Here is a 14718-nt window from a genome sequence, read left to right as displayed (position 1 = left end):
AATGAAAGCTTTCTTCATCCTCAAGAGTTTAATAACCACTACTTTCAAATAACCTTGAAGAATAAGTAGCCTGCCTCTAATTTTTAACATTTAGGTCTTGAAGACTCTGCCCTTTACTTCTTATCACTACTGAGATGCATAATTTAAACTCTGCATCTAACATGTGAAACAAGATAAAGCACAGATCAAAAGTTGGTGACCTCGAAAAACAAACTTAGGAAGTTAAGCATTGCTAGAAAAATAATTATATTTCTTAGCATCTGTCATTACCTGACATCCCTCTTTGTATGTCTTTACTGCCTTCTCTCTCCCAAATACGTACTAGAATAGAATCTTCATGAGAGAGGGACATTTCTTACTTAAGTAAACAGATAGATGGATGGTTTTCAGTGCAGGGCTGTTATACTTCTGATGATGATCTTTGTCTATAACTTTCAAAATAAAATTTAGAAATTAAAGGCTGTCCTAAGTCTGGAAAGATCAAAATATGACATAAAAATGAAAACTGTTTTGTTAAAATAAGTACTTTTAACTAAAATAACAGTTGAGTTTCCGTCATGAGAAAGAAAACCTTTCATTTTCCTTCAATTAGAAATCTTGAATATCCCATAAATTTTTAGCTTTAGAGAAAGGAGACTTTTTAATGTGTGTGCAAATAAAGGAAGATTTATCCAAAAGAGGAATCACAGTTCCAGCATTTTGATTAAAAAATGCAGTAATCACATGTAATACTGCGGCACTGAGGATTACTAATTAGGTTGGGATATTGTTGATATGTTAACCAAGTAATAGAATATTAGAATTCTAAGATGCTTTCAACTTTTCTTCTTGGTGCTCTAATGTTTTCTCTTATGATAATAAAAAGAAATGCTATGCTGTACCAGAAAACTTTAAGCCTAGAAGATGATATGAAACTCCAGTTTCTTCATCTGTTTAAAAAAAAAAAAAGAATAAAAATGACACACCAGGGTGTTGTGATTCTGTGGGCTTATGTATATAAAACGACTGATGTGGGACCTGCCACAGGGTAGGCCATTGGTGATGGTAGGTGCTTATTACAGGTAAGGAGTGTCTTGGGTCATATTTGAAATATCTAAACAAGAAGATCTATACTTTGTAATTCTCATTATAGTACTTTAGCTATGATTCATTTTAAACTGTTCTATTTGTTAGCAAAGGAAGCAAACTTTTTAGGGGAAAAAATGTATCTTGACATAGTTGACTCCTATATTTTCATGGTAGATTAGACCAAGTCAGAAATTCACACATATTCAAGTACTATCACTTGGCTTACTGAGGGAAGTACATGTTAGTCATAATGGTATTTCTTTGAAATAGCATAATATCTGTATTCTCACTCATGATACTCAGATAGTTTTCTTTCAAGGGAAGATGAACCTATCCTTGGGACTTAACTGAGTTCTTGGATCTTAATTTCTGAAACATGGCAAAAATGTTTTTAAAGTAGCAGGGGCCAAACAACTGTTCATCAGATCTCCCAAAATTCAGTAGTAAGGGATAAGCACTGGGTGTTATGCTATATGTTGGCAAATGGAACTCCCAATAAATTTTTTTTTTTTAATTCAGTAGTAAGGCCTGATGATATGGAGAAAAGGCAATGCAGTTCTGCAAGGATTGGCTTAAAGAATTTTCTGAATGATCAGATGTTAAGTGTGGTTAGTTTGGAATAGATGATTACCTGTTTATGGAATTGGGCTGAGCTACCACCACACTACCAAATTTGTAGAGAACTAAACCTCCGTCTTATAGAGATCCTGATTATTTTAGTAACTGGTAGTCTGAAAATATGAAGTTATATGATGCACAGTAATACTTCATTATCACTTAATTTTGAAGAAATCCATTCTTAAATCCATTCTTAGTGCCACACACTCCAAAACAGGACAGTGGTGGTTTCATAAAAGCTATTGGTAACAGTTGTTGATCATTTAGGAGAGAAGGAATATTAATGATAATAGCAATTCAGTTTATTCTCTTTACTGTATAAGTGTATGTGTTTACTTTTCAAAAACTTGTATAACATGTATCTCTAATATGTATAGTTTATTTTTATTAAAAAGCTCATTGTAAATGTGAAATTTGGGTTACTTTGGTGTTGCAGACAATAAAAAAAATACACAAAAAAATGTTTGTTTGTGTTACATATCTCTGTGTTACCAGTATATCCAAAATAATCATTTCAAGGAAAAATTTGCTAACTTGGACTCCTTCCTTTTGTGGAAAATTAAAGCCTTTTCTCTTGTCAGATACATCTATTCATTAATTGTTAACATGCAGAGTCTCCCTAGTTTTGTCACATTGCTATAGATGATGGTGAAATTTATAAATAAGAATTGGGTATTTTTAAGATTGCTTCCTACTTACTGATAATTTTGGTTACCAAAGATCAAATGCAGAAGTCACAGATTGGTGGCCTCCAGAGTGAATTGCTAGACAGTGGTATGATGCCCTTCAGACTTGGTTTCGACACATCCCTGCATGAACTCAATAAGCATTTGAGTTGATGTTCCCAAATTTGGACACTTCAAGAAATTATGTGTACAGAATTGGTTTGTGAGTTATTGTATACTTAAATGGGTGTGTTTGCTTTCATGCAATAGTTATCCTTAAAACTTCTTACAGGATAAATAGTTTTACCATCACATTCAGTAATTAGTTTAAAATTGGTATTTGATTTGTGGTGATTTCACTTAGCTTGGATTTCTCTGCCCAGAGTTTTTATTTTTTTATAGTTAGTGTTTTTTAACATTTAAATTAGAACATTAGAGCACCAATCTAGTATGAATAACATTCAAAGAAAACTGGAAGAAAATTCTAGAAAGTAGTTTTTTTAATGATAATACCTAATTTTTAATAGAACTTTTTACATTTTAATATTTTTTCTTGTGAATTTTGCTGTAATGTTTGGTTTTAAGTTATAAGCTGGAGGGAGCTAGTAGGTATTTGATTTATTTGGTACCCCAAAAATCCTGTTGTCTTTATCCTATAAAGTGTTCTTTGTAGGCTTTAAAATATTTGAGTTGGTACTCTTAAGTATTAAATTGGTAATTATTCCACTAATGTTACATAGTGGAATGTTTCCCACATACTCACCACAGTACCTTCAATTTAGTATAGAACATTGTTCAGTAGATAATTAACAGCTATTAATCCACAACAAATACTTGCCTTGGATATGAATTGATGGATGAATACACTGTATTTTCTCAGAAGGTGAAGTACTTCAAATGAAACACATAGGGAAGATCTTGTACAGAAACTTGAAAGCTGCTTATCACATTGTCTCCATGTCCCTCTGCGCTTCCTAGGCTATAGAATTCCAGCCTAAAGAGTCTCTTAAATTTAAATCTGTGACATACATCACTCTGGGCTTGAGGAAGGTGGGAGGGGCAGACACTCCAGGCTGTAGATCAATTTTGGTAGACAAAGATGTTGCTGTGAAGAATTTCAGGTAAGATTTTTTTTTTCCAGCTAACATTGAAAGTAGAATTTCCTAGGGAAAAATCTCATTCAGTGATAGGTTAGCCATTTATTTCAGACTTCTTCACTCTAATAGTGCTACTTTTAATTAAGTCAGAGCTGTTACGCTTTGCCAGTTAAAGTAAAATAGCAATTTGTATACAAATTCTAAAAAAGCAACTATACATGAACTATAGGAAATAGACCAGACAGCCTATTGTACATTACTTTGCAAAAAGCCAAGGAGTCATTTTAAAATAATCTGTGTCTGATTTCTCTCTATTTAAAATTCTGGTTTTCACATATTGGATTTTATGAAAACCTGATGTACTCCTGTGCTAAAAACAGATCCAACTCTCGGTATACCTGCACTATTAAAAATTCAAATTTCTCTTAAAATCTCTCGTTAACATTCTAGTCACGGTTTTTTGTTTTTGTTTTTGGTGTAATCTTAATGTATAATACTAAAATGTGCTTTCTCATTCTTTGAAAACTAGCTCCTTACTCTTTTGTTCTCCCCAGCTCCCAACATACTACCTGTTAAAAGAATTGCCTGGGAGTCTTTTCAAAATAGTTATACTCTAAATGTTACTAAATAGTAAATCTAGGCAAAGGAAAGACATGTATGGGTTGTACTATTATTTCCATTTTCTGAAGGTCTGGGATGAAAAGACAGTGATTTTTAAAAATTACGTGTATGCATACCAAGGGATTTCAGGATATCAGTAGGAGAGAGAAGAGTGATAATTTTTTTTCCTTGTGTGGGAAAATTTTATTTTAGGTTCATGCAAATACCACAGTCACATTCATTTTATTGGGATCAGATCAAAAAAGGTGGAACTGCAACTAAGAACAGAAAAGGAGGTTGTGAAAGAAAATTCCAGCCTTTCTCAAAATAAATTTCAGATCTTTGTAAGTTAACAGCAGAAAGACACTCCGCATCCTGGGGGAGAGACCTGGACCTTATAGCCTCTGCTCTTGGCCTCCTGAGAGAGATTTTCTCCTTGATGAGTTTGGTCGTCATCTCTGCCACCACCATTCATTTGAACGTTTCAACATTTGTCTATTCAGTACCTTATTGTGTCCCAGGCACCCTTCAGGGTGCTAGAGATAACCCGAATGAACGAAAAAAAGCCTGTCTTTTTAGAGCTTATATTCTAGGAGGGACTTAGATAATAAACTAGTGTTTTCACATGGAGATTAATCCTATAAAGAATGAAGCAGGAAACACTTAGGGATTGGAAGAATGTCACAAGGGATGTGCTGTTTTAACAAGGATGGCTCAGGAGGACATCTAAGAAGGTAATATGGAGAGAAATGATGGGGAAAAGCCATTGAAGTAGAGGAAAGACATTTCAGGTAAAAGACCAAAAGGAGGCCAGGATTGAGAATGAACTTGGCTTGTTTGAGGGGGGACCCAGTGACCTAGTGTGGCTGAAGCAGGGTGAAAAAAGAGTGTCAGGCAATCAGTTCAGAGAATGTCAAGGGCCTGGTTATGAGAGCAATGGGGAATATTATAGTTATAACTGATGTATATTTTTTAAAGGATGACAGTTCTATATAGAAAACAGACTATAGGAGTTGGTAAGAGTGGAAAGGAGACTCTAGATGCTGTTGCAGTCCATGAGATGCAGGCTAGCCACTTGCATTGGGGGTGATAAAGTGAGGAAATGATGTAATTGGGCACTGAATTATTTTGCAGATTGGGCCTCCTTACTAAGTTATTATTTAAATACGGGATGAGAGAAGGGAGTCAAGAATGAGTTTTTGACATGAGCAGTTGATAGGATGTAATTTTCCATCCCTGAAGTGGGCAAATGTCAAGGAGGAGTGGCTTTGCAAAGAGGATATCAGGTTAGGATGTTAGGTATTTTAACTTTGAAATTTAGGTGCAGATGGTAAGTAAACAACTTGATGAATAAAGTCTAGAGATGTAATTTCGGGTGTCATCCACAAACACATCAGCAAAGCCACAGGAACCTGTGAGAGTACCTAAGGAGGGAATGTAGAGACATGGTAAGAGGGACAAGCCCAGGAAGCCTTCAACACTTAATAATTGAGAATACATTACTGAGAACTAAGATAGACATGGTTCCTTCCATATGCCAGGAACTCTTCTGAAGAGTTTGTGTCTGTCATTTGAGCCTTACATCTCTAAGAGGTAGGTACAATTACCCCATTTTATGGATAGGGATGCTGAAGCAGAGGAAGTAGCCTGGCCCAGTCAACAGCTAGAAGTGGGGAATCCATAATTTAAGCTAGCATTGCTCCAACACACCTGTGGTTTTAACCACTGTTCTATACTGTTATATTCAGTAGAGGATACTGGAAGTTGCAGCCAGTGGGCTAAGGAGGTAAAGTAGAGGGTATTCTGGATGCCAAGTAGAGTTAGGGAGCAACCTTCAGTTATATTGATGAGTCAAGGAAGGACACTGAAGCTTGCTGCCTGGATTTAGTAAAATGAAGGCTCCCGGGTAACCTTAGAAATATTTCCTCGGAATGATGGATCCAAAAGCCCAATTATATGGGGTCAGGAGAGAATGAGAGCTGAAGAAGTGGATACAGTGATTTTTTCACATCTCTGAGATTTGTTACATAGAGGAATAGTAAAATGGGGTGGTAGTTGAAAGAGATGCAAGGTAACGGAGAGTTTATTTCTAAAAAATGGATGAAACTAAAGCATCTTTATTGGCAAATCAGTAGAGGGGAAGGTTTTGGCGCAAGAAAGGAGGTGTTTGCTAAGTTGATATCCTTACGTAGGTAAGAGGGCATGGGTTCAGGTTTTGATTAAAGGGCTTAGCCCTAGGAACATAATGTTCTCAGTAGGAGTGATGTGGATACGGGTAAATTGATAGATGTGGTGGTAGGTAAGTGAATGAAAAATTCTTCGAACAACTTTTATTTTTTTTCCATGGTAAACCAATGTAATGGTTTCCATTATAAACCATATAATGGAATAGTACTTGGTAATTTAGAAGCACTTTTACATGCTACAAGATGAGTGAACCTTGAAAAGATAGACTAATAAGTGAAAGAAGGTCTAGTCATCAGAGGATCACATATTGTATGATTCCATTTATATAAAATGTTCAGAATAGGCAAATCTATAGATGGAATATATGGTTGCCTGGAAGGGGCAGGAGGAGGCAATTGCCTGAAAATGGTGGGTGATGGCATTTGGGTTTCTTTTTGAGGTGATGAAAATATACTAAAGTTGATTGTGACGGTTGCCCAGCTCTGAATATACTAAAAACCACTGAATTACATACTTTTATGTGGGTGAATTATAAACTTGAGTTTATCTCACTGAATTTGTTATAAAACCCTTTAAGACTTGACAGGATTAAGAAGAAACCAGAACATGTGGATTAGATATCTAGAGAAATGAGAATGTGAACTGACTAGGAAAATTTAGGGCTACTAACCAGAATTAAGGAAGCACTTGTGGTTGTAGTTGTAAACTTTAAAAGAGACCAGTTCACATGTTGCGGGTGGGGTGACCCTCAGCTCTGTTGGTGTCCAGATGAGTAGAAGAGTTGCATCCAGTAACCATTGAAGGTTTTCCAGGCAGCTGTGGTGAGGGGGAATCATGAACTCTTGAGACAGGTAAGGAGGGGAAAGTAAAGACAATGAAGGGCATTGCTGAGCCTCATGGGATGGATAAAACCTTCCGAGAAGGGCGTCAGAGAGTGGGGTGCGCAGGTGAGAATTCGGCAGTGATACAGGTGTTTGTAACGAAAGTTCAGGACTTCCAAGAGGCAATGGCTTTGGTAGGATCTTGGCGAAGAGAGTAGAACTGCCTTGCTGCCTTAGATGTTCCCTCCACCCGTCCTCCCCTTTCACCTAGTTAGTCCTTGCTTTCCTTGAAGGATCCCACTTAAATTTATATCCTCTTTAAGAAGCATCCAACTAACCTGCAGCAGTTGGGTCACTGCCGAAGGAAGTATTACGAATTCAAACCTTGAGTAACTTTCTCGGTGTCTCCCTGTCCTCCCTGCCCACCGCTATGGTCCTTCGCAGAAAGCTACCTTTTGGGCAGACGTTGTGTCCCTTTATTTATGTCCTGGGATTTCCAGGTGCACATTGGACTCCAGCCATGATACCACCTTCCCCTCTCTCACTGCCCCTGTAGCCTTTTAACATACCTGTTCTTAATTTTTTTTTTTTTTATTTATTTATGATAGTCACAGAGAGAGAGAGAGGCAGAGACACAGGCAGAGGGAGAAGCAGGCTCCATGCACCGGGAGCCCGACGTGGGATTCGATCCAGGGTCTCCCGGATCGCGCCCTGGGCCAAAGGCAGGCGCCAAACTGTGGCGCCACCCAGGGATCCCAACATACCTGTTCTTAATGTCACATAATTCCAGCTGGACAGCTTTGCTCTAGACAGCACTGGCACCTCCCCTTTAATCTTGACTTTTAGTTTTTAATTGTGAAATGACTGGGTTTTGGCTCGTTTTAGGAATATTCACAGTTCAGTTTTGGTTATTTCGAGTTAAATTCCAACATGTTTCTTGTATTCTCAAATTTGAAGGCAGACATTTGGGGCTGCCCTTTTTTCCTGCCTTAACATCTTGCTGTATTAAAATTTCAGACACTTTTGAGGTGGTGTTTGCCCTGAACTCTTTCTTCCCTTTTCTCACCGTACCGTGGGTATCACTGTAACTTCTCTTGTGAACTATAGATACACGTACCAGGTTCTTCCACACATTTCCACCAGATCTGACCCAGTCTCTTCCAGCTATCAGTAGAAATTTGTCCTATGTCTCCCCCAAAGTAACTTCTAAATTCCTGCACTGCATTGATACTTCCATCTGCTCATTCAGAACAGAGAGCTATGTTTCCTGCACCTCAAATTTCAGGCCTGCCCATTACATGTTTTATGTCTCTTCCTCATCTCTGTCCCCTCCAGTTCAGTCTCATTTCCGTCTCCTGGATTCTGGGGGTAAGAGTCTTCCTGCTTCCCAGTGTCTTTCCTCACCTGGCTCTCCTGTACACTGCTTGCAGGAAAGGTCTTTCAAATATGAACACGGGATGATCCCTGCCAAAAATGGCTTGGTCGTCACCCCATCCCTTAAGTCAAAGTCCAAGCTTTCTTCTTGTGGCTTATCAGCTCTGAATTGTGCTAGCCCGCTCGCTCAGCCTCATGAACCTCTTTCCTTAACTGGTAGTAATTTGTATTCACACAAATTCTTTTCTTGCTGCTTCAGTAGTAAACCTCATCTTCTGTTTTGTTTTCTCTCTCTAGCCCAAAGGCACTGTTGCAGTTCTCTTGACTAGTTATGTCCTTTGTTTTGAGACCCCGTTCATACACCCTAGGCTTCGCACTCAGGGTCATGCACACATTCGGGTTCATGCAGGCCAGCAAGCAGTTCCACCTTTGCCACCATAGTAGCTCGTGCCATCTCTTCCATCACGTGTCAGATGTCTTTGTTTCTGGTTAGGCTATATATCCTGTTTGAAGGAATGGACTATGTCTTATTTATATCTCCAGCACATGAAATCTCTTAATGTAAAGCTCAGGTGTTCAACGTGTGTGAATTTTTTTTTTAATTTGTAACTCAAGAAAAGTTGTCAGTGGCATTGCACATCCTACTTCCAGAGCAAATGAATAATTGTTTTGAATGCCCTTTAGACCTCAGTAACTCATAACTATATAGCCCATTGATGTATATATCATGTCTGCTATCCTAAAAAAATGAAATTCAGCTAGCATACCCATCAAGGGCTTATGCCATCTGGTATGCTTTTAGTTAAATACAACTTCTATTATAAAAGCAACACATGTTCACTGCAAATAATAATAATAATTCACAATTTTATCACTTCTGTGGCCTAAAGGCCCGCATTTAGGACTATGGGAATACTCTTGTCAGGAGAAGCTGTAAATGCCAATCCAGGAAGGATTAAATGGAAATCTACTTACTTACAAATGAGAGAAGGGATTTGAGTGTGTAGTGTTTTAGGCAAATAAAAATATCCACACATAATCAATGAACTAGGCAGTATTTTTGCTTTATAAAAAAGTGTGCTTTGTAGGTAGTTTACATGATTACCATAAATGTTAATCCCATTGAGTCAATCTCTGTACTCAAATGCATGTTACAAAGGACTTAAGAGATGTGTTCCTAGAGACAGGTTTATATTTTAAAGAGAAACATTGCCATCTGTTGTGTATAATGGTAAGGTGGCCTTACATCCTTTGGCCACTGTCAAGATTGGTGGTTAAGGGAAGCCAGTCTTCATGGGTAAATCAGGAAATAGGACTTTTCTATTGTCCAGCAAGAGTCACTGTTTTCTTTTAAAGATTCATTTGAACCTAATTCTTTTGTTATAATATGCTTTGAACCTCTTACCCATTTTTCTAGTGTTAATTAAAAATTTGGCATTGGCCTCTTGAACCTATAGATAAGTAACTCAAATGTGCCATAGTAATTTCTGTAAGAGAGTAAACTGGTCATGTTTTAAAGGTTGGTGGGGAAAGTAAAGCTCAGTTTAAGTGTGTCTGTGTGGTGTCTCTATTAAAAGGAAAGTACTAGATACAATACATTTTATATTTGAGTTAGAGTCTACAGATATTGGGACATTTCTTTAAAAAGTGAAAGGACATATCTTAGGTGCTTTTGTTACCCTGCTGTATGGTATACACTCAGTGTTTACTAAGGGATAGAAATAATGTTTGCCATCATGAATTCATTTTGATCTGAAATACGGATATGTGGCGGTTCTGTATATGTTCATTGGGATTTTCAAGGAGTCTGAAGAGTATGTGAAGAGACAAGGTCTTTGCCTCAATCGTCTACTTCGTAATTTCTGCTGTAACTTTACTGTGGTATTTATATTTAGCGTATTTTTACCTTTACACCTGACATGTGGAAGCTCATTGTGTTCACATTTTCCCAGCTACCAAAGTGCTGGACTTTAAATTCTGGTGGGTATTGGGGGATCACAAGAGGTTTTAGTATGATCTGAATCAGCAATGAAAAAAAAATGCATCTATTTTTGTGAAGTCAGATATTTAATGTTAGGATATTTATCACCCATGAAAATAGATGTGATAATTTCAGCATTTTAACTATGGAGAAGGCTCTGAGCTCACTCTCTCATTTCTGAGGCACATGTCCAAAGTCATTCCTAAGTGAGATTAGATTTCACCAAACATACTTTTTAAGCATTTGAAAGAAGGTATTGTAAGTAAATACCAAAGCTGGTAAGTCTTCAGGTTAAAAGTTATAAACTGGTTTACATATATTTTTCAGGTACACTCTGTTTAGTCAAATCTGACAGTAGTATCAAACAACATGTGAGGAGCACATACTGAAGTAGAAATTCTTGTTTATGTTTAGTATTGCCTGTACAAAAAATTTAGGAGCCAGCAGGACTTGTTAAATGTTTGCTGAAGCACATGAGAGGAAGTGGTTCAAGTTGAAACCAGAAAATAACCTGATGTTGGGGGAGAGGGAAAGAAAAATACTTAAAAGTATTGGGTTTGCTCTTGGGGGGTTTTTTTGTTTTTGTTTTTGTTTTTTTAATCCGTGTCACCCAGGCATTTCTCTACCATTGCTGGTCTAGTCATAACCCATAACTTGCACAAAGGGGTCAACAGTATATATTGACAACATATAGAACATCCCCAATGTTACAGTAACTCCTGTTGGCCATAGTATGTGCCTTGTGATGTTGATGCTTGCAAAGAAAGAGAGAGATGATGCCTTTCTGTTATTTAAGTCCTGATCCGAAACAGAAATCCATCCTGTTTGCCATAGCATTTTAAATGATGGGTTGTTGTATGACTTTCACCAAAACCTGAGGAAACCCTCATGTAAATGGGAAATAAAGCTAGTAAGTCCTTGCCACTGTCAACAGCACCAGCGTCTTGTCACCTTAGGAAGAATGAAGATGAATACCTCCGTCATTGTGACCTAGCAAGTGACACCTTATGCTGTGCTTTGAAAAAGGACCTGTAAAAATAAACTTTGCACTGGTGTATCGATCTTTATTTATAAGCATTCCTGTTTCAGGTGATGGTTACTGTATAGTAAGGCATTTGGATGACGTAGAATCAAAGAGCCCTCCCTCTTCAGTGGATTTTCTGGATCAGTGACCCCATTTGTTTCTAGTCTTAAGACTTTAAAGTGTAAAATTTCCTAAGAGTACACCTGAGCTGGCCTTCAGTTGGTTCAGATATTTTGCCCTTTCTCATTAGGCCTAGTACATTATATTTTTCAAATGTTTTTTAAGTATTTTTACCAAACAGCTACTAATGAAGGCTGTAGGAGACTTTAACATACTTTTTCCAAAAATCAGTATATTGCATTTTCCTTTTCCAGCTAATTTTGACCTCTCCCAGTATTAGATACTAATTATCTATATATTAGTAATACATATGTGTATATATATTCATAACAAACTTTAGTATGTGCTATTCTTCCATATATATATATATATATATACATATATATATATATATATATGGTATGTAATAGATCTTTAAGAATGCAGGTCAGTTGTTACTAGGCCCTCATGTTGAGTTTTTCACAGGTAAACTGGCAAACACCACGAAATCTGAAGATTCTGGATTGAACTTCATTCACTTTGATTCAGGCTCCACAGGAAACAAGTGAAAATAGAATGCCATCTTCTACATTATATATAGATTTTTATTTTTGCTTTCTTTTAGGTACTCAAGGAGTTGCCCCCGGCCCTGTAATTGGGCTCCAGGCACCATCCACTGGTCTTCTTGGAGCCCGACCTGGCCTGATCCCACTTCAGCGCCCTCCAGGAATGCCTCCACCTCACTTACAGCGATTTCCCTTGATGCCACCTCGTCCCATGCCACCACATATGATGCATAGAGGTCCACCTCCAGGACCTGGGGGCTTTGGAATGCCTCCACCTCACGGGATGAAAGGCCCCTTTCCACCTCATGGCCCCTTTGTTAGGCCTGGCGGAATGCCAGGGCTTGGGGGCCCAGGGCCAGGCCCAGGGGGTCCTGAAGACAGAGACGGAAGGCAGCAACAAGCACAGCCACAGCAGCCGCCACCGCCACAGCCACAGCCGCAGCAGCCGCCACCAGCGCAGCAGCCACCACCAGCTCAGCAGCAACCACAGCCGTTTAGAAATGATAACAGGCAGCAGTTCAATTCAGGTAGAGACCAAGAGAGGTTTGGAAGAAGATCTTTTGGAAATAGGGTGGAAAATGACCGGGAACGGTATGGGAACCGTAATGATGATAGAGATAATAGTAATCGTGAAAGGAGAGAGTGGGGAAGAAGGAGCCCTGACCGGGACAGGCACAGAGACTTGGAAGAGAGAAATAGACGCTCTAGTGGGCATCGAGACAGAGAGAGAGATTCTAGAGATAGAGAGTCTCGTAGAGAAAAGGAAGAAAACCGAGGAAAGGAGAAGCCTGAGGTGACAGACAGGGCAGGTGGTAACAAAACCGTTGAACCTCCCATTAGCCAAGTGGGAAACGTAGACACTGTTTCAGAACTTGATAAGGGGGAGTCTGAGTCTGCAGTTGTAAAACCTTCTGAAGAGTTACCTGCTGAGGCTACCTCATCCGTTGAACCCGAAAAGGATTCTGGCTCAGCAGCAGAGGCTCCTCGTTAGAGACTGGAATTTGTCAAAATGTGACAGTGACACTTCTGGAGTGTAGAGCTTGAGGTGTACAGATGCTGTATTATATTTGCTCCTGCTATATCACAGCCCCGCAGTAGTTGGTGGGGAATTGTAAGCAATTTGATTGCTTCCCTTCTATTTAAAAATAGCCACAAAATAACAAAAAATACTGAAAATATGAATAAATATTACCCTTTTTGCTGTAACTTTTTAAAAGTTTTGACTTTAAAAAGTTTACAAATCGTAATTAGAAGTGCTCTCTATTTTTTTTTTTTTAATTTAAGACAAGGTAACGGTGAAAGCTCCTCAAAACAATAGGGATGTTTTTAATAAACTCTATTTTCATAACAAACTTTAATGTGTGCTATTCTTCCTACACTGCACTAAGGTGGAAAAGGATTGTTCACCATCAAAGTTTGAGCTGTTAATACTGTATTGGGAGTCTAAATTAGACTTGTTTATTTGATGGAAATAGACATCTTTATGTAGTTCTTCTCAAACACTTTCATTTGTAATATTTTTGAATTTTAGCCTTTCAATCATAAGGTGTAAAGGTTAGTTTTAATGTTAATTGAAAAGCTTGTTAGTTTTGCAGTTCAATCAAGGTTATCTTTTTTGCCATTGGCTTTGTGGTAAATGTTGCCCTAATTAATTTGTAAAGAGAAATTTTGCTGGGGGAAAACTGGATCCCAAACTACCCAATTGTATTATAGAATTATCTGATTGCCTGGGTATTACTTATTTAGAAGGTTGAGTGTTTTCTTACCATCCCATTAAATTTTTCAGAAGGGTGAAAGAAATCAAGGTTAACATTTGCAACCTAAAAGCTTTTTGTCTTATTTTATATGTTTAAGGACTTAAATGCAACCTGTTGTTTCCTTAAAAGCCTTGACTGTTGCCTTTCTTTACACCATTTTTTAAACTCCCCTGCTGGGCAGAGGTAGACTGAACTTTTTGTCACATACAAGAACATATATTTTCTTTTGCTTAAAATTGTTGGGTTAACTAGGAAAAATAGATGTAGGTTTCCAAGAACTATTATGTGAAGACATCCAAAGCCAAATCAAACCCTATATCTAACAAGTACAGAAAAGCAGTTCCACAAAACTGCTTTCCCCAGTGCCAAGGAAAAGACCTGTTACACAATCCAAGTATTTATGGCCTTGTTGAAGGCTTTTTTTTTTTTTTTTTTTACATTTTTAAACTCCTAGTTTTGGTACATTGAGCAGGTAACTTCTTTGCCCTCATCCCCAGGTGAAGCTGCTTTATTACTTTGGTTTTTAAATAGTAGTCTACAGCAAGATCTTTGTTTTGATGGGGAGAATGTATCTAGGACAATGTTCTTGTGTTCCTGACTTGAGAAAATCCAGGTTGATATCTACATTTGAATCATAAAACTTGTCCTTCGTTTGTTGGCCCACCTGAGAGGTTTAAGAGTCCTAACTGAAACTGCTTCTGTAAAGAAATCTACATCTGATTATTTAGTCTATTATTATTATTTAGTTCAAGGACTTAAACCCCAAAACCCGTATTTCCAATTTTAAGTATTGGAAACACCCTATTTGCACATGACAAGACCTCCCCCCAAAGTACTAAGGTACTAAGTGGTAGTGATTAC

General features: G+C 37.9%; 1 protein-coding gene across 3 annotated transcripts in view; it reads left to right on the top strand.

The window, feature by feature from the left end:
• The window catches only part of SCAF4 (SR-related CTD associated factor 4), a 58273-nt gene extending 44821 nt beyond the window's left edge, over positions 1 to 13452 (top strand). For all 3 annotated transcript variants that reach the window (XM_049104529.1, XM_025449733.3, XM_049104528.1), the window contains exon 20: positions 12160 to 13452. In XM_049104529.1, coding sequence (XP_048960486.1) covers positions 12160 to 13091 — 932 coding nt within the window. In that variant the 3' untranslated portion in view covers positions 13092 to 13452. The remainder of the gene's footprint in view (positions 1 to 12159) is intronic.
• The last annotated feature ends 1266 nt before the right edge of the window (positions 13453 to 14718 follow it).

The sequence above is a fragment of the Canis lupus genome, chromosome 31, assembly GCF_003254725.2.
Source record: "Canis lupus dingo isolate Sandy chromosome 31, ASM325472v2, whole genome shotgun sequence".
In the NCBI taxonomy this organism is placed as follows: Eukaryota; Metazoa; Chordata; class Mammalia; order Carnivora; family Canidae; genus Canis; species Canis lupus.
The sequence above is the reverse complement of the archived record's forward strand: the minus strand, read 5'-3'. Positions and strand labels throughout refer to the sequence as shown.